General features: G+C 35.9%; 1 protein-coding gene across 3 annotated transcripts in view; it reads left to right on the plus strand.

Moving 5' to 3' along the window:
• Positions 1-20,030, plus strand: part of LOC129281839 (uncharacterized) — a 24,898-nt gene extending 4,868 nt beyond the window's left edge. The window contains exons 6-17 of one of the 3 annotated variants that reach the window (XM_064113528.1): positions 30-107; positions 1,325-1,436; positions 2,484-2,550; positions 3,307-3,383; positions 4,376-4,448; positions 5,841-5,930; positions 8,629-8,793; positions 9,616-10,534; positions 11,013-11,170; positions 13,314-13,469; positions 15,322-15,442; positions 15,765-19,988. In XM_064113528.1, coding sequence (XP_063969598.1) covers positions 30-107; positions 1,325-1,436; positions 2,484-2,550; positions 3,307-3,383; positions 4,376-4,448; positions 5,841-5,930; positions 8,629-8,793; positions 9,616-10,534; positions 11,013-11,170; positions 13,314-13,469; positions 15,322-15,442; positions 15,765-18,613 — 4,865 coding nt within the window. In that variant the 3' untranslated portion in view covers positions 18,614-19,988. Of the gene's footprint in view, positions 1-29; positions 108-1,324; positions 1,437-2,483; positions 2,551-3,306; positions 3,384-4,375; positions 4,449-5,840; positions 5,931-8,628; positions 8,794-9,615; positions 10,535-11,012; positions 11,171-13,313; positions 13,470-15,321; positions 15,443-15,764 lie in introns of all 3 variants that reach the window. The other 2 variants (XM_064113527.1, XM_064113529.1) reach the window with 2 other exon arrangements.
• Positions 20,031-25,686: the final 5,656 nt, after the last annotated feature.

Below are 25,686 nucleotides of genomic sequence, written 5' to 3' on the forward strand. Positions count from 1 at the left end.
GTTCATTTTTTGTGTTTGCTTACATGTAGGTGTACAGAAAGGAGAACTCAAAAGCATCTTGGATGTGATATGGGCAATCATTTTACACTTCACTATACATTCACCAGGTAACATTTTTTTTAATTTTTAGATATTTAGTTTTTTATTGAAATAAATCATCAGAATCATAATATTTACAAAGGATGTACATGATGGAAAACTTAAAATCAGGGAACACAAATCCTCTAGAGCTGCCAAGTAGTAAGGGTTTTTCATATTTAGTACTGAAAAATTAGAAGAATACTGATGATTTCATGCAAAATTCTGATTTCTAAAGTTTCAGTTTTATGTGTTGTCCTATGGTATTTCTTTGAAAATACTGATTTTTTCACCAAAATACTGATTTTCAGCTCTATGAATACTGAAATATTCTTGTTCAGTTTGATAGCTCTGGTCTTTGCTCACTGCGATTTTGATAATGCTCCTGTTATGTATGTTTTGGATTTTTTGTTTGTCTGTCTATTTTCTGTCTTGGAGCTTCCCTCTTGAAAACTTTATTTCTTTCAAATACAATCCGCCAAGTAACAAGTTTATGATAATGCAGTTGATATGATTAATTCTTCACAAGTTGACCTTTTACGACTGGTTATGATGTTGCTGGCTTTTCGTTGTGAAGATCAAATTGGTTCAGTGGCCTCTTGGAAACATTTTGTTCTGGTCCATGGTGTTGATGATGCTGATTGTAACTTATGCACAGCTTTACACACAACTTGTGACCTGCCTTATGTTGCCGAATCAAAGTCTCACTGTGTCAATCATTTTTATTCCCAACACTTTAAGTTGAAATCCTATTCTTGTAGATGGAAAGATAAAAAAATTCTTGTCCGTATCGGTCATTTTAATGCAAACATTATACATTTATCAAAATTTTATTAGGGTTATAGGAAAATTCACTGCCACTATGTTAAAATAGGTTAAAATTTAATAGGATATCTCATTTAGCACAAGAAGATAAATGAAATTATACTTGTGCATATTAAAATATTATTGTTTGGATTTCAGTTTATTGAAAAAATATAAATATGTTTATATTGTCAATTTTTCTGTTATACAATTCATGTTCTGCTTTTGTTTATGTTTTTTAAAAACTATAATTTGTGGAATCAATCAATGAAAAATTTAAAGACAGCGTTATGAAACATTATCCAGGTCACTAGACATGTGTAAATACATGTTTATCAAAGTTACAAAGAGCTTTATGAACACTTTGCAGGTATGAATGTGTTCATTGACAGTGCGTTCAGAATTCATTTGAATTTATTTCTCTTCCTAATTTTATTCCTAGATACTCCCATGCAGCAGAAAACGGTGCGTAGCGGCAAAAAGCAATTGATCCAGTGGTGTGCTTCTCAGCTCGGTGAGACCTCTCTCGATACAAGCAAAGGACTTGCGCAATGGTGAGTTTAAAATTGTGAAAATTGAGGATGATAAATAAAACGATTAAATTAAATTCATTTCATACATTTACCCATACAACCTTCTCTCTTCACCACAAGATAAAAATGATCTGTACTCGATGAATAAATTGTCCGGGTATACTCAATAGAAGCGTGGTCTAACCAAAATCACTGCTATGAGAATACCTAGCATTGTGGTTTACCACATTGTGTTTGAACAAGACTTTGAAAGTGAAACCATGTATTGATGATAATTAATGATGATATTAACTCATTCATTGCTGATCTACTAGCCTTTTCCTCGATGGATGAAGAGATTTCTTCCAATTGCGTTACCATATAGGAATACCCGTTGTCTAAGTCTGAATAATAGTTTTCACAACCTTTACTCTCTCGTCAATGGCGTCAACTCTCTTATTAATGGCCTGCATATTAGATAATAATGTATCTAGAATTGGCATTTTATGCCATATGTCTTTCAACATCTGCGTCTCTGATGGCATTGTGAGGGTTAATTAAACGTGCCTGTTGAATTGCAAGCCTATGGGATTCATGTGATTTATTTGGTGCCTTTTGGCAACAGCGGCATGTAAAGATTTAGGATTAAAACTTGGTTGTCACCAAACCCACTTAGAGAAGTACTCAAGGTGCTTGTACATGTATACACAAGAGTTGTTCACATATCTTAAGATGTCAAGGAAGTAACACGTTTGGAAGGCAAAATTAATTGAAACTCATGTCCAATGGTGGCAGCAGGTAGCGTAGAGGATATTGATCAGACTCTGATCATCTGCCTTGAATACATTCATATGTGTGTGAGACTGAGAAGAAGATTCCTGCTTAATTTCAATATATTTCTGAAACAGGAGCAATTTGTAATGGTCCCTTTTTTGCCCTCTGCTACAGAATTTGACCTTTGGTGATGTGCTGCATCGTTGTTCAGGTAGCATGGAAACTGGGCTGGATTATTCACCATTTATTGTTGTGCTTTTTCAAAGTGAAGATACACTGTAATTCTTTTCTACCATTTTTATATAAATCATACAGCTTTGAGAAGAACAACAAGCTTGCAGAACTGATTGGGCTCTTCTGTAGCTATTCAAACAGCAGTGCGGTAAGTGACCAGGGGAGCATTTCATGAAATAAATTTTCACTGACTATTTGTTATAAGCTACTGAAATCCTTGCCTCTGATTGGCTCAGAGCAATATACTCAGGAAAAGTCACAGATTATTGTTTCATGATACCCTTGCTGGTGAAGAGGATGGGGATCACTTTGTACAGTGTTTGTAGTATTGATATAATGATTGTGATATTGTGGATGATAAAACATTGTTTATGATAATGAATGAGATAATAAGGGTGTTAAGGATGGTGATGATGAGGGCGGCAATGATGAAGATGATGATGAGGATGAGGATGGTGATGAAGGTGATGATGATTATGATGAGGATGATGATGTAAACAACAAGAAGAAGACAAAGCAGGAGGGGGAGAAAAAAAAAAGAAAGAGAAGGAGAAGAAAAAGAAGGAAGGGTGGCAAAAAGAGAGAAAACAAAGAACATACAAAGCAAGAGAAGGAAAAGAAGAGTAAGGAAGAGAAGAATATTAGTATATTTTGATATTATCAGAATTGATTGAAATGATGAATTATGTAAATAAGTTTGGTAGATAACAAATTAACAGAGAATATTCCTCATACAACAGGTCACAGTACAGGGCCTAGTTAGCAATCATATGCTAAAAAGTAAAACATTCCAGTATTTTGTAGAAAAATAGTGGTATTCTAAACAAAGAAGAAATAAATTACTTCGTTTTCCATGAGATCTTTTGGTTGTTTTATTTCATTCCCTGCTTTTCAATTACTTTAGGAGACGTATGTGAACAACTTGACTAGTGCATTGATTGCTTCGGAGGAACATTTTGGAATTGCCAAGTCTTTGCTCAGGTAAAGTCGGAATCTTAAATTGAACAATGGAGGCAAACAAACAATGACAAAAACATGACCAGAAGAGATATTTTATTTATTTATTTATTCTCCACTTGTGGGCTGGACGGCCCTCTTCAGCCACAGGTTGTTCTGAGAGGTCCAGTGGACACGTTTAAAAAATACAAACATACAATATACAAACAAATACATATATAAACGAAAACATAAATCAATCCTATACAAGATAGGTCTTGTTGTTCACCCAAGTCCAAGTTAGGGTTATTTCATGAATCTCTATTGGAAGTTATGAAAGCTTTATACACAATTGGTGACTTGTTCTTTAAGGAACCACCTCAAATGCGTCTATCACTTTCACTTCATTACTAGTTTATGTAAATCTGTATGCTCTGAAACAGTTGTGCTGAGGAGGATAAGAAATAAAAATACGTTTTAAAGGATGACTTGCGGATTTACCTGAAAAATTATTTTGATCGGGTCCCCAATTAAAATGAAATATATTTGTTTTTTTATACTTTTTGATATCAAACCTATTCCAAAGCATGAAATTTGTAAATTTAGGATATACAGTAATCTTGTCTGTATCTTTCTGATGCCCAATCAATAAATTTGTAAGAATTGTGCTCGAAGAGGTTGAAGGAGGTTTTTTTTAAAGAAAAACATAGCATCCCTGAGCAAGGGCGCTAGATATCTAAGAGTTGAATATTTGAAATTTTGCAGACATTGGGGCATGTAAAAAATTCAATGGCTACTGTACTTCTTTAAGATTGGCACAAAAGATGATACTCGTCCATTTTTCACATTATTGACCCTGTTCAAAAGCTCTTAGCTCTGCTTTAAAAAGTTGAGGTGATAGAACAGGCATTGTAAAGGCAAGGTTAAAACAGCCGCACAGACTTCAAATACATTGGGAACAGAATTATGTCGTGGAATTGTCCATTTACATGGTATGTGCATTATTTCATGAAAAATTGTGTTTTCGTTATTTACAGCCCAGCAGATGTAATAAAAGGAACAGTAGAGGAACATGCCCTCACTATCTATCTTGCACTTCTCCGCAGAAAGGTAATATAATGCTTTGTACAGTCATCAACAGTACTAAGATTACATAGAGTTTCAAAACTGGTTTATAGCTACTTGCTCCAAAGTAAGCATACAAATACAGCATGCACATGAGTTTGTTGTGTGATCTGTTCACTCCATTTCAATATTGAGTTATCTATTTCTTTCCTTTATAGTTATGAGAAACATTATTCATTCTCTATCTCTATTTTATTCCTTCCAAACATTATTTTTTGTTCCCAAGAGTGAACTTCCCCTTGTAGTTGTTCCACTTTGCCTTTAATAATGACTTTACGTGATTCAATTCAATTTATTTATAATATTAATTTCATAAAATACAAATGAATTTTCTACATTTAAATATAGCAAGGGAACCGATCAGGAAGAAAGAAAACACTAAGACGAGTTGTAAAATAGATATATGAGAGAGTGGAAGATTTTTGTCACATTTAGATTTAAAGCATATTTTTAATATATATATTTTCAGATGCAAAAGCAATCCATAACTTAGTACATTTGCAGATTACAAAGATACAGTGTGTCAAATTTAGAAGACAGTTTGGCAAGATGAAAGAAATGATGAGCCTTTCTACATTTCCAGGGGAGCATTTCATGAAATGTTTTGACAGTAATTTTCACTGACTACTTTGCTCTCAGCCAATCAGATACAAGAACAGGATTTCCAGTAGCTTATAACATTTTGCCAGTGAAAAAAACTTATCAGGGGACTTTTAATAAACATTTGTAATCCAACAAGTTGTCAGAGCTGACACCTTTCCTTGATTTTGATTGGCTGAGGGGCAAAGGCGTCCGGGACCCCGTCTTACAAAGAGTTACATGTATGACTGATCCGATCAATCTCAAGTATATAGAAATCCATCATTGTCATAATTTTTTTCTTTAGGAAATTTGCACAATGTCCTTTGAAAACAAAGAGAAGCATACTGAATTGTCAAGAAAACAGTGAATGTATGAATATACGTTATTTCTAGAAGTTATTTTGAACAAACTTGTATTTTAGGTATTGTCGTTGCTGGCTTTCCATAGTTGCAATTGATCGGATCAATCGCAACTCTTTGTAAGATGGGGCCCCGGATGTTACTATTGTAACTGTCGTGTAAAACAGACCTTGTCAGATAAAACACAACTGGGCATTGTGGCGTGCACCTATAATCCAAGCTACATGTACATGGGGAAGTTACAAATTGATTTCAGGTTGGAGCCCTGGTCATGTCTTTCGGATGGTGATGTTATTAAAGGTCGGTCCCAGACATGAATAATCATTTCTGATAAACGTTTGAAAAAATCTCAGTCACATACAGAGCACCCATATTAAAGTTCTTTCATGAAACGCTCCCCATTATAAAGCAATTTTCATGCTTTTCTGTATTGTAGGTAACACAGCTTGCTACTGACAACGATCCTTCGGAGAAGAGTTCTGATATAAACACCTCAGCAGGCTTGCCAGAAGGATTGACAGAAGAGGTAAATAATCTGTTTTGTTTTTATCTTCTGTATTATATAATGTACATGTACCCTCACTTGCTCTTTATGTAGTCTTATTTACACAATTTATGATTATTTAAAAAAAATTATTAATAAGAAATTTTTATTGACTTTATGGTACTTGATTTGTTGTGGCTCATTGGATAAGTATCCAGGGTTCAAATCCCACCACAGCACTCAGGGTTTACCTACATTGCCACTCTCCACCCAGGTTTAGTAAATGGGTACCTGGCAGGAAGGAATTCCTTGAATGCTCGAGCGTCTGATCAGTTGTGCTAAAGCCGGGTAATACATGTAGTATGCAGTGTTTAGAAATACTTGTGTTAAGTGCTGTAAAAATGTTACATAATATTTATATTAAAATTTTTTTTGAGAAAGTGGGCAGTATCCACCTCTATTATGTATCAAAATTATGGTCATTTACCACAACAAAGACAGTTCATTTACTGAAAATCAATGATTAGTGTAAATGAGACTATATATATATACATGTTTAACAAGTGAGGGTACATGTGTGTAAAAGCATGGAAGTAAACTTAAATGGTAAATGTGTGACCGGGTGGTTGTAATATGTATGGAAATACTAATATTCATTTTTTCACTATAATATACATGTATATGCATTTCTATCATATTCACACTATTTATATTATATTCGGTTCATTTGTATATTATAATATCAACTTATTCATCCTATATTGTATTATTGTGATTTGTGGACCATTCGAAGTACATCATATTATGACGCCTGTCATTGTGTCTGAATGGACCCTACATATACCTGTATCACAAGCCCCACATGCATTTTTATGTCCCTTTAAAATGTTTCACTAACAATCTATTAACAACCATATTACTATGCTTAAAATATATTCTTGGGTATTGTTCAATAGATAATTAAACCAATCACATTATTACTGGCGACTAAATATTTTGCTTCATAAATGAAGTCATGCTTGATAAATTGGCCTTTATCTTGACAAGAAAAATGTAAATTAACAGTGATTCATTTCTTTATTAATTTTTTTATTTTTATATATGGGGTAATTGACAATTATAACTGTCATATCACATGACAAATATACATTTGCAGGTATATATATTTTAATTAAGATAAATGGGTCAGTAGGGATTTTCATTTTCAAGTCACTTTGGGGTCTGATTTGGGTCAGTTTTTGCAAATGTGACCAATAAACACATTTATACTCCATTACTCACCATTGCCTTGGAAAGAGGCAAACATATGTCACACGACACTTTAAATGAGGGTACCTAATGCTCGTTAACATCATGTGAACTCCAGGTAGAGTGGTCACGCTATCCTTAGGGTTACGTAATTTATATACAGTATAAATAATTTGATACATAGGCATGTAAATATACATATTGGATGATCAACAATACACGTTTATAGATGATTCTAAAATTGTGGTTTTAATGAGGTTTGGGACACTAGTTATTAAAGCATATACATTGTGTTTTCCCTATTGTTTATTTAATTATTGCACATTATGGGGTCAAGAGCAAGTTACCTTGATGATGTTGATGGTATGATGACCTACTTTTATTTGACTAATGAGCTGAAATTAAACAATGAAATGTTTATTCATCATTTAAAAAGCCCCATGACAAAATTTGTAATTTACCCTTGAATTCATACATGTACATGACTGTATGCTGTTACTAATTCTGGTATAAAATTTAATTGTCCCATAAACTTTCATGGTATTTTTTTTATCACATTGTAAATTATTGTTGCTATCTAAATTTGCAGAAATCATTTTTGAAATGGAAAGTAAAGAATATGTTAGGTACAATATTCAAATGGATTTAGTATCACACAGATATATGATAAATATGATTTTAATATATTAAGAGTAAAAGACAATAAAGTAACTAGAACATGACCCCTTGGTGTGTAATATTGAAGGTTATTAATCTTCCATAGATATATGCTCAGTTGCACTTGTTGTTTGTACTGCCATGAATTTAGGGACAGTGATATTCCGTTTCCTGGGCCCCGTCTTACAAAGAGTTATGTTGATCTGATCATCTTAAACAATACAGAAATCTAACAATGTCATAATGATTTCTCCAGGAAACTTGCATGATATTTTTTGTAAACAAAGCACACTTAATTTTCAAAAATAACTTTGAATGTATGATTACCGTATACATCACATCTAGAAAATACTTCAAATAAACATGCATTTTAGATGTTAACGTTGCTGGCTTTCTATAGTTGTGGTTGATCGAATTAATCGTAACTCTTTTAAGCAAGATGGGCCTTGGTATCAAAATTGACAATCTGTTTTTGTTCTTTCCTTTTTGCGTGAAAATTCATTTTACCTTTGCAAAACAAATTCATGTGCACATTTTCTATGACAAAATGGAATTCATTTTATAGATCAAGTTTTAAACAGTATTACAGATTTTGAGAAACAAAAAAGGCGCTTTTGTAAATGGAAGATCACTGTCGCGCAATTGCATATTAACAATAATTTCTTGTATTAAAAATATATACTGAATTGCTGTGTATTATATTGTATTAAAAAATTGTGTTTTATATTGTATTCAATATTTGTGTTTAACACGTACAGTGTATATGCTTCATTTTCTAAAGTAGTATTCCTCCTTATCTCCTCTCTCCCTTTTTAACTACTAACCCCGCCCACAGACTGCTAATTCCCTATCCCAAACTTTTAGTTTCAAATTCATGCGATCCCCCTCTGTATCATCAACATCCGCTAAGCCCCACCCCTCGTCCACCTCCCACCGCACCCCTCCCTCACATGACGCAGTGACGGGCGAGGGCGATAACACAGAACCCGTTGTACGGAAGGTAAGCCCAGGACTTCATACGCATAATTTTTTGCCAAAAATACTGTAATTTACAGTATATTGCCCGACTCTGGGAAAATGAAGCAAAAAAAGTAAAATTTCTTCTGTAAGAGCAAACGTATAAAGTGTCTGCTATTTTCAGTATTTGGAGGCCAAATTTGAATTACCTTTAAAAGGTAGCTTTTCGGTGTACAGTACTTCAGCATATTTTTAGTGTATTACTTTGGGTACGCTTCTTTGATTGTACAACTGCACATTCTTGTAATTGAGACTTTTTTCAAGTCTGCATTGGCTTTATGCATCATTTATTGTAATATTAGTATATATTATTAATGAACCCGTGGATATTTTGTCTCATTTCAATAAACTTGTGATTATTAATGACAAGTTATAAGCTGTATTAATTATTAATGACAAGTTATAATATAAGCAATTATTATTAATAACAAGTTATAAGCAACTGACAAGTTATAAGCAATTGAATTTGTGATATTTCCATGATAAAAAGCAAGTTTACCATAGAACATTTTCAGAATATATCGATAATAAGTATTATGAATCAGGTCCTGATGATTGTTCATCACAGGGGGCCCATATCCCAAAGATTTATAGCAATCGATTGCAAAGTTGATTTGTATGATCAATTGCATGTTGTGAACAAATGTAATCAAACATAAAAATCAGCCCTACAGTCAAGCAATTATTATTGTGGTAAAGGGTCCTAGACAAAATCTATTGTAAAGATTATGGCAGAGAATATATCATCAGACCTGACTTAGATATTTTGATTGCTGATTGAGTTTCCCTATTATTTCCTGTCTAGAAAACGGCACCTTTACCAAGTAAGATTCCTGTATCAAGTGCCAGACTGCATCAACCACCGTCCAAGACTGAAGACAGTGCACCTATCCCTGAGAGTTCCTCAAGAAAGCGACACCAGGAAGCAACGGATGAGCAGAAGCATATGGCATCGTCAACGGACAAAGGCTTCAAGATGCCTTCAGGAATACCTGTCCGCAAGACCCAGAAGCTCTCGACTATCCAACCTGTCCAGACGAGTACGCCAAACTCGAAGCAGAAGCAGTTCCTGGAGCTTAACCATCAGAGGGATGGAGTCGATGATGCTGGTGATATCGGACAGAGGGGGCATGCTGGACTATTCCTGAAGCAAGAGACCGAACAGCAGCATGGACAAAGAAGAATGCAGAAAGTTGGTAGTGATCAAAATAGCACCAAACGGGCTGAGGACAGAGTAGAGCTAGACCTTTCAGATATTGAACAAGACGATGAGGTGAACAAGGAGCAGCTAGAAGAAAAGACGGAAAAAGATGTTGCTTTGGACGACAGGACTTCATCAATACAGAAATTTACAAAGACAAGGATTAGGGATGACAGGACATTAACTGAGATTGAGAAAAATATGACAAGTGCTGAAGTAGAAAACAAACAAATGCCAACGTCATCCACCAAAGACAATTTGAGATTGAGGGAAGAAAAAGGAGGATTGAGTGAACGACAAAAAAGACAAGATGGAGAAGAAGAGATCAAAGAACACGAGAAAGTGGATGTGAAAGTGAGCAGCAGGATTTGCGCCTTTGTGAGAGAAGATGGAGATGGTGCCAGGACTGCAGAAGGACAAGTTAGCAGGGGAAGAACCAAAGAGGATGAGAGGAAAACAAACGAAGCAGACTCTTCTATTGAAAAGTCTTTCACCACTGAGGATCTTGCTCTGTTAAGGAGAGGTAAGCTGGTTCATCATTGTTGTTTGGGCAAGGGATGGTTTAATACTGCAATATCACTTTAGAATTAATATCAACATCTTCTCTGTTAAATTACAAAATCCACTATCAAGTTGGTATGGTTGTCCTGGCGGGTGTTTCATAAAGCTGTTCATAAGTTACAAGCGATGTTAGGAATGACTGATGATCCTTTCTTAGGAACTACATCAACACCAATGCAAATCAGGTGTATATCATTTGCCACAAGAAATGATCACCTGTCGCTCGTAAAGTCATTCGTAACTTACAAAGAGCTTTATGATACACCCACCAAAAGTCAAATATTCGTCATTGGTTTTCACAAATTGTTTATATCTATGCAAAGCTCTAAATAAATCAAAGGCCATTGCAGCATACCATCTCAAGTCTTTTATTTTCATAAAATTCAAAGAGGCATACCTACGTAATGTCTTTGACAATTATTATTCCTTTTCCATTTTAGGTGAAGAATTATCGATAATGATACCAAAAGGTCTTGACCTCTCTGGCAGTCGCAGCGATGAGCTGCTCTCTATGCTGGAAGCGATCGGAACGGAGGGCAAACAGCTTAGGCAAGAGCTCAATGAAGCAAAAGCTAGGGAGGACTTCTTAACCAAAAAGGTATCCTGAGCATTATTTGTTTTATCTTATTTTTGTGTCTGAATTAATACATACATACACTTCGGGAAATGATTATTAGACATTGCAGAGTATGCAGCCTGTACTGGAAAAAAATTTCCGCTCACCAGCTAAGGAAAAATGGAAAATACTCTGGAGGTTAAAATGATTGTTTTGATTCTTCATGGAAATTTACGAAATTTATTCTAGTAGCCATCAAACTTCACATTTTCTGCATTTCGGTCTGTGACTAATCAAATTTTTGTATGGATTCCGTTTGTAAGTACATGTATCCAGTATGTACCGGAAAAAATATTTCCACTCACAAACTAAGGAAAAATTGAAAATATTCTGGAGGTTGAAATGATTGTTAAGATTCTTTATGGAAATTATGCCTCTCCGTGACTAACTAATCAGATTTTTGTATGGATTTCACTTGTGTGTAAAAACTTGTAATGTAGCATGTACTGGAAAAAAACATTTCCACTGACTGACTAAGGAGAAATGGAGAATAATCTTGTGGTTAATATGACTGTTTGGTTTCTTCATTTTAAGTTCAGTAGCCGTCAACCTTTTCTGTGTCTGTCTGTGACTAACCAGATTTTTGTATGGATTCCGCTTGCATTCACCGACTAAGGAGAATGGAGAATTAGAAAATATTTTACTGGTTTGGTTTCCTCATGAAGCTAGTCTGTACTTGAAAGAAATTGCCACCTATGAACTGAGGAGAAATGGAGAATACTCTAGCAGCTCTGATATTCTTTCTTGATGATCTTTCAAATGTTAGTTGAGATTTCTCATTGAGCTAGTCTCTACTGGAAACAGAAATTTGCCACTCAGATGTTTCATATGTATATTTCTTTTGTAATTTCTTTTAAAATCCTTGGAACAAACTTTGCCACTTCCAGTAGGACATGTTTCGCTCTAGCTGTTGGATGTTCTTTTGATGATCTTGATATTCTTGTGTGGATTTGTCACAGATCTAGTCTGTACTATGAAACATTGCCACTATAATCTTCCTCTGTACATACCGGTTCTGATATTTTTAACTGACATTCATCATATTCTAGCTTATAGTTGTTGGGAAAAAATTATCACTAAGAAGATTTTTCACTCTAGAAGTTACATGTACACAGTGGCGGACCGTGACCCGGAGGAGACAAAGCATTGGAGGGGCACAGCATTGTTCACACACAATACTGTGCCCCTCCAATGCTTTGTCTCATCCGGGTCACGGTCCGCCACTGCATGTACATGTTTGTGTTTTCTTGATTATCTTAAGATTCTTGTTTGGATTCCGTTTGTGAAGATCAGCTGAACAGTTGCATGTACATGTACATTCTATATGTTAACGGTGTTGTCTCTTGATAAAAATAATATGCAACAATAATTGTCTGCTCTGGGTGTTTATTCAATTTTTAAATATTTAGGGAAACTTTAATTGTGAAATAAGTTTTGATCATTTGGATTCTTGATGCTGCAGTGCAATATGAGTCATACTCATGAGAATAGACTCATGAAAGAAATTTGCATTCTACTTGAAGTACAGTGTACATGGTTCTGTTGATCATTTTAATCATTATTATATCTTTTAAAAGCTTGAATTTCTGATGTAGGTTTAATACCATTTACTTCAATAGTGGATTTACTTCAATAGTGGACATTGATAAAAATTCATGTAACTGCACCCTTTTGAGCGTGCTAATTTGGGTTTCAAGTTTTCTTCATATTAGAAAACAAAAATCCTTTATTTTAAAGAACAATCACAGGGTGATAACCTGTGTAGTTCCAGAAATTCTGCATTGTTTCAAATTTCAAGGATAACACACTACTATTTTACTAATAATAATGATATTACATCTATTTGCTGTATGTTAACTCCAGCTGCTTAAAGGCTCTTGCTGCTTTCAAGGAATTAACCTTGCTTGGTACCTTGGTTTGGTACTACCCTCCTGGGTTGAGAGCAGCACAATATGGATCAATTTTTTGAAAGAAATTGCAGTGTATGCCATAGATTCTAAGCCATGAACCACTTTTTCAAAGGCAAGAGTCTGAACCTCCAGTCCACAACACTCTTCTCATGTCTAAAAGGGTCAGAAGTCTTTCTCGAGATAACCTTTATCTCTATCAATGTTTATCTTCTCAGCTAAATGAAAGGTTTTCCAGTCAGGAGGAAGAAGTCATCAATCGTTTGGTTGGAGAGCTAGAGATGTTGAGGAGGGAGAACCAGAGACTCTTCCAGGAACTAGCCACGGCAAGAGAGGCTGGAGCCGAGGACAGGAAAAGATGTGAGAATTTACAGGTATGTATCAATCTTGGAGCCATGGTGTTGTGAAGGTGTAGTGGTTCAATAACTTGCGTCTTAAACCAAGGGTCGAGGGTTTGAATCCCACCCGGTGCTAATGTCCTTTGGCAAGGCACTTATCCACGTTTGTCACTCTCCACCCAGGTGTTAAATGGGTACCTGGTAGGATGTAAACGTCAATGTGATTAGATTGGCACATGTGCACCGATAAACGGTTGCCTGGCCAGGATACTCCCCAGGGAGTGGAAATGGTACACTGTATGTATGGAACAGTGATGGATCCTATGACCAGGGTAATAATGATTTACAATGTAGAGCACTTGTAGACCAATGTATGAAGCGCTGTATAAATGTAACTAGTATTATTATTGTCTGATCTACTGAATTTGACTGATATCATCAAATTGGTGGGTCAGCTCAGTTGTCAAATGCTTGGTAACTTCATTGGCCATGCCCTTGGATACCCCATTTACTGACCCTTATTCTAAAGTTGGGTTTCATTTAAACTCTGGTGTAAAGTTGTGGATAGCCAATTGTGACATAAAGCTCTAACAGTAGAGGTACAATGAATCAGCTCATTTGACTCTCAACTCCTTTTCCTTTTGGTTACAAAGCTGTGCACACATACTACTCCATGTTTGGGCCACTATAACAATAATTCAACACCTCAGAATGATCAGCTTAGTCCATGAAATCCATCCAAAGTAGATGGTTTTACATGTAATGGCGTTCTTGAACTGGTCAACATAGGAGACCGTCTTTACTGCAGCAGGTAGATGATTCCATTCTTTTGCAGCGACCACAGGGAATGACATTTTACCAGCCCTTTTCTTGGAAAGGTGCTGAATAAGCCATATTGATGACGATGAACAAGCATTATGTACTTGAGAACGACAAATTAGAATGTTATCAGTAGGCCCTGGCAATCATTCTTAATTATCTGTTAAGGATAGATAAGATGGTTGGCTTCACCTGTAAAAAATTAGGAAAAAGCAGAGTAAACGGAAGTAGCATACAATTATTGGTTGGCCATGCAGGGTGAAAAAAATGTCTCAAATCACAAAGAGGACCTGCTCAAAAGATGCAGTTTGTGCTCCTGAGCATTTTGACACCTTTTTAAAGAAAAAAATGGTCAAATCAGGAGTATTGGGGTTAAAAAAAGAGGTTTAACCCTAAATAGACTGGGCTATTTCGATGCCTAAGAAGACTGGGGGGGGGGGGGCTGATTCAGCCCCCCCCTTATGATCTCGGCCGTCGATCGCGACGAAACTTAGCACGCGCGTTACCCATGGCATAATCTTAAAAACTACAAGATCAAATTCTTCGAAAAATCTCATTGCTAATCGATTATGCTAATTTATGCGTAAAATCAAAAGTTTGCTTTAACTAACTAAATAATGCCCCTAAAAGGCTAATTTTTGGTACACAGACACTTTATATGAATCTGATCAAATGTACTAAAAAAAAATTCAAAATCACATTTATTTTCTTATGTATTTTATTGTTTTCTAAATTTCTTATGTATTTTTTGACTTTCTGTTTTTATTGTTTTTTCAATGGAAATTGTCGGGGACTTTATTTTGACCATAAATAAGATGGAATTAATTGATTTCAATCAGTAAAAGGAAAAATAATAATACATTTATTAATTTTGGCTAAAAACACTATTTGCATTGGATTTGTACACAAATTCACGTTTTTGTGCAATTTTGGGTCTATATGCACTTACAAAATGTTGCGTAATTTCGGAACCGCGTACCCGGGGGTAGCAAATTTGGTCTCAAAAGTTGTGCGAGACTTGAATGTAAAAAGTATTCTTCATATTGTATTGTTTTGTATATGTATGCAGGCCGCTGTAGAGAGACTAGAGATGGACGTAGAGCGACTGACTGCTGAGAACTTCCGTCTCAAGTTTGCTGCCGACACTGGCTACCAGGTGACTGGTGATGATCTCATGGCTGCTATGTCAGGTAATCCTTTGTCAAAGCTATTATCCTACAGTGTGTCATTGCCTTCATTAGATTGCATGTTTCTTACCACACCCTTTTGACCAATCAAAGTTCAAGATTTGAAAGGTTGTCTATTAAATTTTTGTCACCAATATTCTTTATTTTGTATGTTCTGAAATTTCAATCAATGACCGTGGTCAATGAAATGAATTAATGCAACCCTGGATGAAAAACCTATTGCATCTGACTAGTTAAAGAGATTTGTAAAGGCAATGTTCTGTATAGGTAAATCAACAAGTGGACTCGACACTAGAAAATATTTAAAATCATTTTGTCTATGCAGATGCAGATACAGGCTTCCAGTCCCTACCATCTCCAGGAAAAGATGGCAGTCGTCGGGAGATCCAGGACAACGTACCTTCTCCAATCCTGGAGGCCCAGTCAGAGCATGAGACCAGACTTCTTGCCATGAAGACAGAGACAGAGAGCATGCGCAAACTCCAGGAGCTCCTTACAAAAGCTCATGCGGAGAACAGACGGCTGAAGGCCATTCAGCAGAGCGCTGAAAGCAACACCAACCATGAGGTGGAGATGGCTAAGGTCAAGGCCGAATTGGGTCTCGCCCAAGTGGAAGGTGAGAGACTGAGGGAAGAGAGGGCACAACTGAAGAAGGAGGTTGAGGAAGGGAGACAGGAGATTGAAGAGCAGATGCAGAAGTACAAGGAGCTAGAAACAATCATGGTGAAGTACACCAGAGAAGAAAGGGAATCTCATAGGGATGCTGTAAAACATGGTGAAGAAAGGACAGATTGTGTTAAAGAAACTCAGAAAGATAGTAGCTCTGAAGTTTTGATGAGATCACACCCTAGCGGGGTTCAGTCTGAACAGAATGTGAGAAACAACCCAATGGATCACTTGGGTTATCAGTCTGAAGCATTGCATTCTTTTAATGTGAGAGGTGGACAGAGTGGTTCTGCAACAAGTGATAATTTTTCAAACAGTGCAAAAGAAGGGATCCTGAGAAACACATATCCTAAATCATCTGATGACAGTGGACTTGCTCACAAGAGTTTGGGGAATGATTTTGATGAGGACAGTGGAAGGGTTGATGCCAAGGCAACTGTTCCAACAGATCAGCTGGTGTCCAGAGCTTTTGTTATAAGGAATGATGGTAGAGGATCTATGCAGGAATTGCCGAGCTCAAAGGTGTCATTGACATTGCCTCTGGCATCGTTGGATGCAGGAAGCGACGGAACCATGCACATAGATGGTGAAGACGACACACAGGGAGCTCTGAACTACCCGCGAGAAACACCTGTTGCAGTTGTTGACTGGAAGTACCTTGCCATGAGCCCCAGCCCAGAGAATGAGATGAGGACGATTGCACAGTATGTTGCTCGTCCACGTGATCTTGAGACACCGTCTGAGATTGAGAGTGAGACAGAGTCAAGGGCCAGTGATCTCTTCATGTCAAGTAATGTCTCCTCGCCCATCGGTAGATTATTGTCTGCTTCAGAGAGAAGGCCAAGCCTCGGCGGACTGATTGTTGCTCGGGCACAGACATCCCCTGAAGGAGATCAAGGGGACAGTCCAGTCTATTCTGGAGATTCCCAAGTTAAAGATGACACTCTGATAGACGAATCTTACTTGGAAACAAGCCCAGACTATGTCACCGCTGATGAGAATTCTGTAGGCAGGACCTCAGCCGTCAACAAGCAGACTGTCATGTATGAAGCATCGGATTCTAGCAAAGTGTTACTTAGGGAAGACGGTCTAACACCCTACTATACACCCATGGTGCAGCGGAACAAGCTGAAGTTCTCATCACTGTCCTCGAGCCTGGAGTCTCTGAGGAGTATTTCACGTAAAGCCAGGGAAGACATTGATGCAGAGCATCCTACTACTGACATTGTGTCAAAGAAAGAGGAGCCAAAGATGGAACAAAATGTGCCCACACTTGAGGTGGAAAGAAAGTGGATTCAGGAAGAACTCGGAAGGATACGCCTTGACAACAACATTCCTGGAGAGAAATATCCAGATTTAGCAAGGAGACTCAGTGAAGATAAACAGTTTGAATCAATAGCATTATCATCAAGTAGAGAGAATTTGCCATTTTTGCCACCAAGAAATGTACCACGATGGCGAAAATTCCAGTTTAGAAGTAGGTCATCTAGAACATCAGAAGCAATGCAGCAACCGTCATCCCTTCAATCTGCTGTACATTCCAATGGTGCAGGTTTCAGGAGAAGTCCTACTAGGACTGTGAGCTTAACGAGATTGGATATGAGTGTTGGGACAGGGGATGAGCTGTTAAAGACATCTCCAACACTTGGGTTGGGGACGTCTTTGAGTTATAGGCAGAAGACATCACCAGAGAGATCCTATGTCCAACGTGCTGTTTCTCCAATACGAAGCAGTAGTGATGACATGTCTGATGAGTACAAGCCTCTTCCTGATGAATTAAGAAAACCTCATGTATTGGCTGAGCGTACTCCAGTGAAAGCCAACAAAAGAACAGTTCCTACTCAGCAAACTAATCCATCATCTGTACAGAGCTTACCCCCTACTCATTCTCTGACTAACTCCGGCAATGACAGCAAAAGGAAAATGACAACTGCATCGCCATCAAGTAAGGACATACATCCACCACTTGCAAATGGAAGCATGGGTGGATATGAAACATGCAGTGATCCCTCCATTCAACCAGTTTTGGCTGGTAATGCAAGTCCTCCTAAATCTAGAGATTTACCGATCACGGGGACAGGCACTGACAGCAAAGTCACTTCAGGTAGTCTTTCCAGGGTTAGTGATCCAGCCACAGGGATAGTTTCCACCATTCCTCAACACACAAAGGCATCAAAACTTTCACCTCATTCCAAGGTAGTTGAGAATCCCAGTGGCAGAGAAGACCTATTTTCCACCCAAACGATATCCGACCTTCAGAAACCTGACCTTGACAAAAACGGTGGCAGCGGTGGGATATTTTCACCTTTGACCCCTAATGACTTGGATACTTTGGCTGAGAAGATCATCCAGGAGGCTGACTCTGGTGTGTCACTGACCGGCAATGCCAGCATCAAGAATGGATTCCCAACCAACATGTATGAACATAGACTATTGTCCAAGGATGAGCAGACATACGCCAATTCCTTGATAGCCAAGTACATAGAGCATTCGCAGGACAAAGTTTGAGGAGTTGAACTGAGGAATGACATCTTGTGGTGTGGATGCAGCTTCACAAAGTCCTTTATCGGATTCAGGTACATTTCATTTCGTTTGCATACCAGAAAATTTAGAATTTTTTGTTTTTGTTTTAAGGGTCAAACAAAACATTTTTTAAAGGGCTGAATATTGCTGTTCAAATCTCTGTGCATTTTTGTGATAAGAGATGGTTTATTTTTATCCTGAGAATTTTTTTTCACAACTGTTCTATGTGTTTCCTGGATGTGTCAAGGAAGTTTCTTTATTTAAAATCTGTGCTGAAAATCTTAGAAAAAAGTCATCACTGATGAATGAAGTTTCTATTTTAATGTTTATTTTACTTGTATTTTTTTACTTCTTAACCAGCTAAGTATTATTTCAAAAACTTTTAGATCAAATTTTCTGTGTGCTGTGCATTTTAAACCATTCCTTATTATTAGTTATTTATTTAGTAATAACCATTTGTGTAAAAATTGATATTTTAGATGCTAATATAATGTTGATGTATATATTTTTTGATAGAGAATAATGGAATTATGAAGTATATTTTGTGAGCTCTGTACATTTTCTTGTAAAAAATACTGTTATTTAGAGGTCTTTGAATTACAAAATTAAGCAGAAGTGTTGGTTTAATTTACATGAGTTTTAAAATGCTTTCCATGCACGGTGCTTAATATCATTTGCCTAATATCCTAGATATACAAAAAAATGTACAAGAAAAAAAAAAAAATAATTTCCTGTCTTTAAAGATTATTGTGACATTTTTAGGAAGAAAACAAAAGAAGGCGTTTTACTGATCTCAATATGAAATCTGGAGTACTTATCGGCCGATATGCACAATTCGGTAGTGCAAGCAGCCATTTTGTGTCACTCAATCTTTCTGTAAATTTGTGCATTTATCATTAGACATGCTAATCATCAGGTTAATTAATGATAAATGCAGTTTGTAGATAAAATTTTTAATGAATTTATTTTAACATGGTACATTGATTTGAGGTCAGTCTAAATTTAAGGTTGATGTGAATCTTACACATGCCCCTGGATTTCTGTTTCAGAAATCAATGCTGATAAATTCTCATAGTGGAACTTGTGAACAGGAAATATAAATTTCATTCAAGGCCAATCACATGTAAAGTATATGTACACGCTGACAAAAGAGAAAGAAAAAAAATTTATGAGGCTCTTGCCAAATATATTACAGTGAACAAAATATGGATATGCATATATTTTTTTTAATGTTTCAATTGTTTTTAAGATTTTTGTCACTGCACCTGAATATGCCTGTATTCTGTTTTTTTAGTTGACTTTGTTGATTTGATTTAATTGACTTTTTTTATTTGGCCGTGAACCAGAATAGCCGGGTGGTTAAGTCGCTGCCCTGAAAGCAGTAGATGGCAGGTTCGATTCCCACTGGTTCCAATTTTTTCTGACTTATGATTTTCATTACAGATCGAGCATGCGATCTTAAACACATCTAGGTGTAATGCCGAAAATTTGTTTACAAATTATAATTTCCTCCTATTAAAACCTCTTTATTTACTATCTATTGTCCACGGCGGACTGCCTTTGCATATTAATGAGTCAGAAAGAAGAGGATCGAGGGTATTTAAATTCCAGTTCATCGTGATTTGGCGGTGAACCAGAATAGCCTGGTGGTTAAGTCGCTGCCCTGAAAGCAGTAGATGGCAGGTTCGATTCCCACTGGTTCCAATTTTTTCTGACTTATGATTTTCATTACAGATCGAGCATGCGATCTTAAACATATAGGTGTAATGCCGAAAATTTTTCGGCATTAAATTTTTTCTGACTTATGATTTTCATTACAGATGCGATCTTAAACACAGAGGAGTAATGCCGAAAATTTGTTTACAGATTGACTTTGTTATGCCTTCAGTTCTTTAGCAGTATAAGTTGATACTTTTCAGGATGGGAATATGTGTTTAGTTGTTCTTACATTCATTTGTACATGTACAATCAGTCAATAAGCAATGTGTTACAGGGCCCACAGGTATGCTTTGAGACACAATTTTAATGTCATTCCCCTTGTGAGTGAAGTAATCATGTTGTATAGATGCCAACTTTTTGGCAGCATCAAAAATATGTCAGGGTTCATAGATATGTTTTCATAATATATTTTCCCACAAATCATTTTGCTACACATATCAATTGCAGCAATGGTGGATGAAGGAGGGGGGGGGGGGCACAAGGAATGCCCCCCTCTATACTTTAGGGAATCACCCATATAACTTACATTTTTCAAAGATATTACTATTGTCTATTTTCAAATTTACTCTTTGCACCCCCTTTTTTAAATAGTGGATCTGTTGATTGTGTTGATTGAGAGAAGGTTTAAAACATGATTTTTCTTACTCCAATATTTAATTTTGCCCTTAGAAGTATGTTTCCACTTGCCATTCTAATTGTTACCACCTCCAACTATGCTTGTAATGATGATAGCATTTGTTACACAAACATGTGAGTGGATATGATAAGTCTCAAATTAAATTTCAGATTGGCAACACATACCTTCAATCCTATGGCAGACCTGCCAACCAGTACGTTTTAGCCGTATTTAGTACGTTTTTGCAACCAAAATACGGCAGTATGTTTTTTCTTTGAAAAATACTTTTTTTTAATTTTTTTATTTTTTTAAAATAAATCGTAATTTATTGAGAAAAATAATCTCTATATGTCTCTATTTCATAAAACGTACACAAATATGGTTAATAGATCTAAGTAATTTCAGGTAACTTTTTTTAAAATCATTTTGTTAAAACCAGTGTGAAGATATACACATGTTTTAATGTGTTTTTTTTTCATCTGCAAGAGCAGTGCGCATTTTAGCTTGCATGCAGCTTGAGCGCCGCAATGAGCGAGTGCGCCAAGCATTTTATTATGAAATACACTTTTGGGGGGAAAAATACAGTTTTTTTAATCACAGAATACAGTTTTTCATTCCTAGAGATTGGCAGGTCTGCTATGGGGCCATGATATCATTGATATTTTGTATTAGTGTATTTTTAATGAATAATACAAAAAATATGTATGACAGGGAATGTGATAAGTAGGTGAAGGTATTGGATGACATCATTAATCTTTTCATAGTGCAACTGTATGTCAAACAAAACTTACAGCTGCAGGTACTTTTATGAAGGTAAAATGTGCACAGGGACATAGTAAAATTGATTTGAACAATTACACAATTCATATTCAAACACAATCATAATCAAAGTGTAATTGATATTGCTGAAGTGTGTAGTCCAGGCCTGTTCATACTAATTTAAAGGTCATAAATGTTCATTCATATTGGATCACATTGATATACTAGTATTATTTTGTAATATTTGTTCATCTGTTACGTTTGTTAACAGAAGTCCAATATGCAAATCGTAAGATCATCTTTGTGCTAATTGATATTTTTTTATGCTGCAGACTTTCTTTCTTTGTCAAACACAGTTAGTACTTGCAGTGTGTTGTTCCAATATCTTTTATTTATTGATGCTGTCCCGGCTCAATGATATTGCAAAGTTGTAAATTTGAATTTATTTTGTATTTTTATTCATGCACAATGCACAGCCGCCGTATTTCACAAACAATTTTGTATTCACAAGCATTCTTTCCCCTCCCCTTCTCCATCTCTCTCTCTCTCTCTCTTTCTCTCTCTCTCTCTCTGACTCTCTCTCTCCCTTGCTGTCTCTCTCTCTCTCTCCCTTTTCTTTAATCTCTATCTTTATAATGTGTACTTCATGTTTTTAATTATTTTATATCTAACGTTGAATGTCGAGAGGTGATCAAGCTAGTTTTGTAATCCCATGAAGAATGTACTCTGTCAAATTCTGGGTGTGATTGCATTTAATGAATTAATGATGAACACAATCTAGTCTCTTGGCTTAAAACAAAATGAATCCAGTGAGTTTTTTTTTTGTCATGGAAAATGAACCTTATATTGTTTTATATGCCTGCCTTGTCAAATTTCTTCCCATCTTTGAAAGGGAAATGGGAACAAATGTACTTAGTTGATACTGAGCTTTAAGTTAGAAATCATATAAATTATATATGAAAACAATCCTGAGAAACTCAAATTCATGAAAAGGTCAAATTTTGATAATTATGATACCAATAATAAAAAAATAACGTCAAAATTTCCCAGGGTAGCCATTTCAGTTCCAAACACCTATTCTACCAGCGGGTCCTGCTTACTATAGTAATGTTATTACCCCAGCTTTAGCACGGCTGCTCTGGTCAGGATACAAGTATTCATGGAATTTTTCTACTGGATACCCATTTACTTCACCTGGGTAGATAGTGGCAAATTTATCTAAATGCCTTGCCAAAGGACACAATGCTGCAACGGATTACTTATGTGTTTCTCTTGGAAGTTCTGTAAATCTCTTTCCCTGTATTACTCAATGTGCTCTACTAAGTTTGGGGGGCGTCGTGGTCTAGTGGTTGCAACTCTTGTGTTTTCAATCAGAAGGACGTGGGTTCGAATCCCAGCCATGTCGTGTTTTCCTTCAGCAAGAAATTTACCCGCATAGTGCTGCACTCAACCCAGGTGAGGTGAATGGGTACCCAGCAGGATTAATTCCTGGAATGCACCAAGCGCCTTTAGCAGCTGGAGCTACAGCCGGGGTAATATATAGTGCGCCATTAAATAGGCAACTAGATCGGCGCCTCATAAATGCTATATATTATTATTGTCATTAAGTTTGACAAGAAAAAGAAGAAAAGGTTGTCTGTTCATTGTATAACCTCGATGTATAAAATATACATGTACCATCTTCTTTCTTGTAGGTTGTAATCCATAAACCCATAACTTTTGACCTCAGAGAGTACATGCAATTAACTGGGGTAATGACATGTAGTTAATCAGTTATCTATAAAAAATAATTTCCCACTAGTATGTACATTTCACAAACGGCTTTTTAGAAATATACTGAATGGGTACCAGTTTTTTAAATATGACAAGAATTTCAGTAGTTTATGTGTACCTGTTTCTGCAATAGCTGTTACATAGCAGGCATAGACCCTTTTAGAAACATTTTGAAAATTAGATCACACTACTTAAAGCCTGTATTAAGCTTTGGTAAAGGACCAATAATACAAATTATACTTCAATATCATCTAATATTCCTATCTTAAAAGCTTATAGTATCTGTTTGATCTTTATTGTCCATGGGCTAATTATCTGCGAAAAGTTATATATTCACATTAAACACATCTAGTGTCCACTATTTGCAATATTTTGTTTTCCTTTAAAAGGAGAGCATTCATCTTATAAATTTAAGGATTCAATATTGTGAAGTTACAGACAAAGATTATATCCTGATTTTTTTTTTAGTCCATTCCATGCTTTGGAATAGGTTTTATTTCAAACAGGAAATCCACACAGATGTCTTATTTTGTTTGCGCACCCAAACAACATTTATTTTCATGTAAACACGCACAATTTATCCTGTAAAACACATTTTCATTTCATATCCACATGATAACTGTTCTAGGGCAAACACAATGTGTTTAACACAATCATGTCATTCAGTACTGAATTATAATAGTTATGGCCACATTTTAGAGCATTTACATGTACCTAAATAGCTAAATTTAGGGCTTTAGCCCTAATAGGGCAAATTTAGCTAAATAGGGCATGAATTGTACATGTACTTTGATTTTCTTTTCCTTCCAACATCACGATCGTCAATACAATGTAATTCCCCTGCATTTCATCTGCTCAAATTTTTTTAAAATTTCTATACATCTTTAATTTATCTTTATTTCTTAAAAGATTATTATTTTACAAAATTACTTATAAATTGGTTGACATGGAAAGGAATAATAAACATTAAGAAGACCTAAGCAGCATGTGAAGTTCTGAAGGTTATGCACAGTTTCCCTCTCCTATTTTATTTTTCTAGCAAGAACCTGATATCATGTCAACCTTATCTCGTGTCAAAAGGAACCTGCATTTCTCACAACTGTTGTATTCATATCAAGACTTATCCTTATTTCTAAACTATTTGAACTTTATTCTCACATTCCAATAGCTGATAAGACAGTGCGCAAGCCCTATTTTTAGCATGTTTTGTTTTTTAATCTCAATAATACACATGCACTTCTGTACAATTTTTATCCTTTTCGAACAATTTTTGTCATATTTTTGCCACCACTAGTTGATAAAGTTTAAGCCTGTTGTATGTGGATTTGTTGTTAATTTGCTTTAAAGTGCATTGAGCATCTTAATAAGATGGGAAGTGAGCTTTATAAATCTTGTGCATTATTATTATTAATAATAATAATAATATCAAAGGCTGTTTGTTTTCTCTTGATGTGAAGTTGCTGTGCTGCACACGTTTTTGTTTTTTTTCAGCATTATATAGTCATTTGCACTGTGACTTACAACTTTTTTTCCAAGAAAAAAATGAGCTTAATTTATTTATCTTGGACCTCATTGATATATTGTAACAACATTTCATGTGATAGTTCATTTATGTTGATCTGTATTGATGCTGATCCTAAATCTTGACCCTTTTCAGTTTGTACAAATAAGGATTCCACAGTATCGCCCCCTCATATTTGGCCAGATTAAATAGATTGAAATACTAGGAAAATTGGAGTTTTAAGCACAAGAAAGTGCCCCAGTTATAAGTAAAGTCGTGCATAACATACTAAACATCCAGCTTACTAAAAAACAATGTGTTGCTAATGTTTAAGCTGAACTGCTCAAATGGGAGAATTGATATCATGTTTATCTATGCATTCCTTCTTTTTATTTTTGCTATACTCTGGTTTTTTTATGAGCAGTTGACAATGCTGTATTTATTGCTTTCTTTTCTTTAGGGACATAATAGAAAGAGCCTTTTAGGACATATCAGACACCCTCACCTGTTGCCCATGAACATGTAATTCCCACAGAAAGATGTACTGTGTACAAACATTGAACTATGAACATGTGGTTGACAGTTGGGTTCAAGAATGTGTAAAGAAAGTTTGTAGAAATTTGAAGCCACATTCATCATTGCTGGAGCCAGGGGCATTGCCCCGATACACGTTTGAAAGTTCTGTTTTGT

This window comes from Lytechinus pictus, chromosome 18 (assembly GCF_037042905.1).
Source record: "Lytechinus pictus isolate F3 Inbred chromosome 18, Lp3.0, whole genome shotgun sequence".
Classification (NCBI taxonomy): Eukaryota; Metazoa; Echinodermata; class Echinoidea; order Temnopleuroida; family Toxopneustidae; genus Lytechinus; species Lytechinus pictus.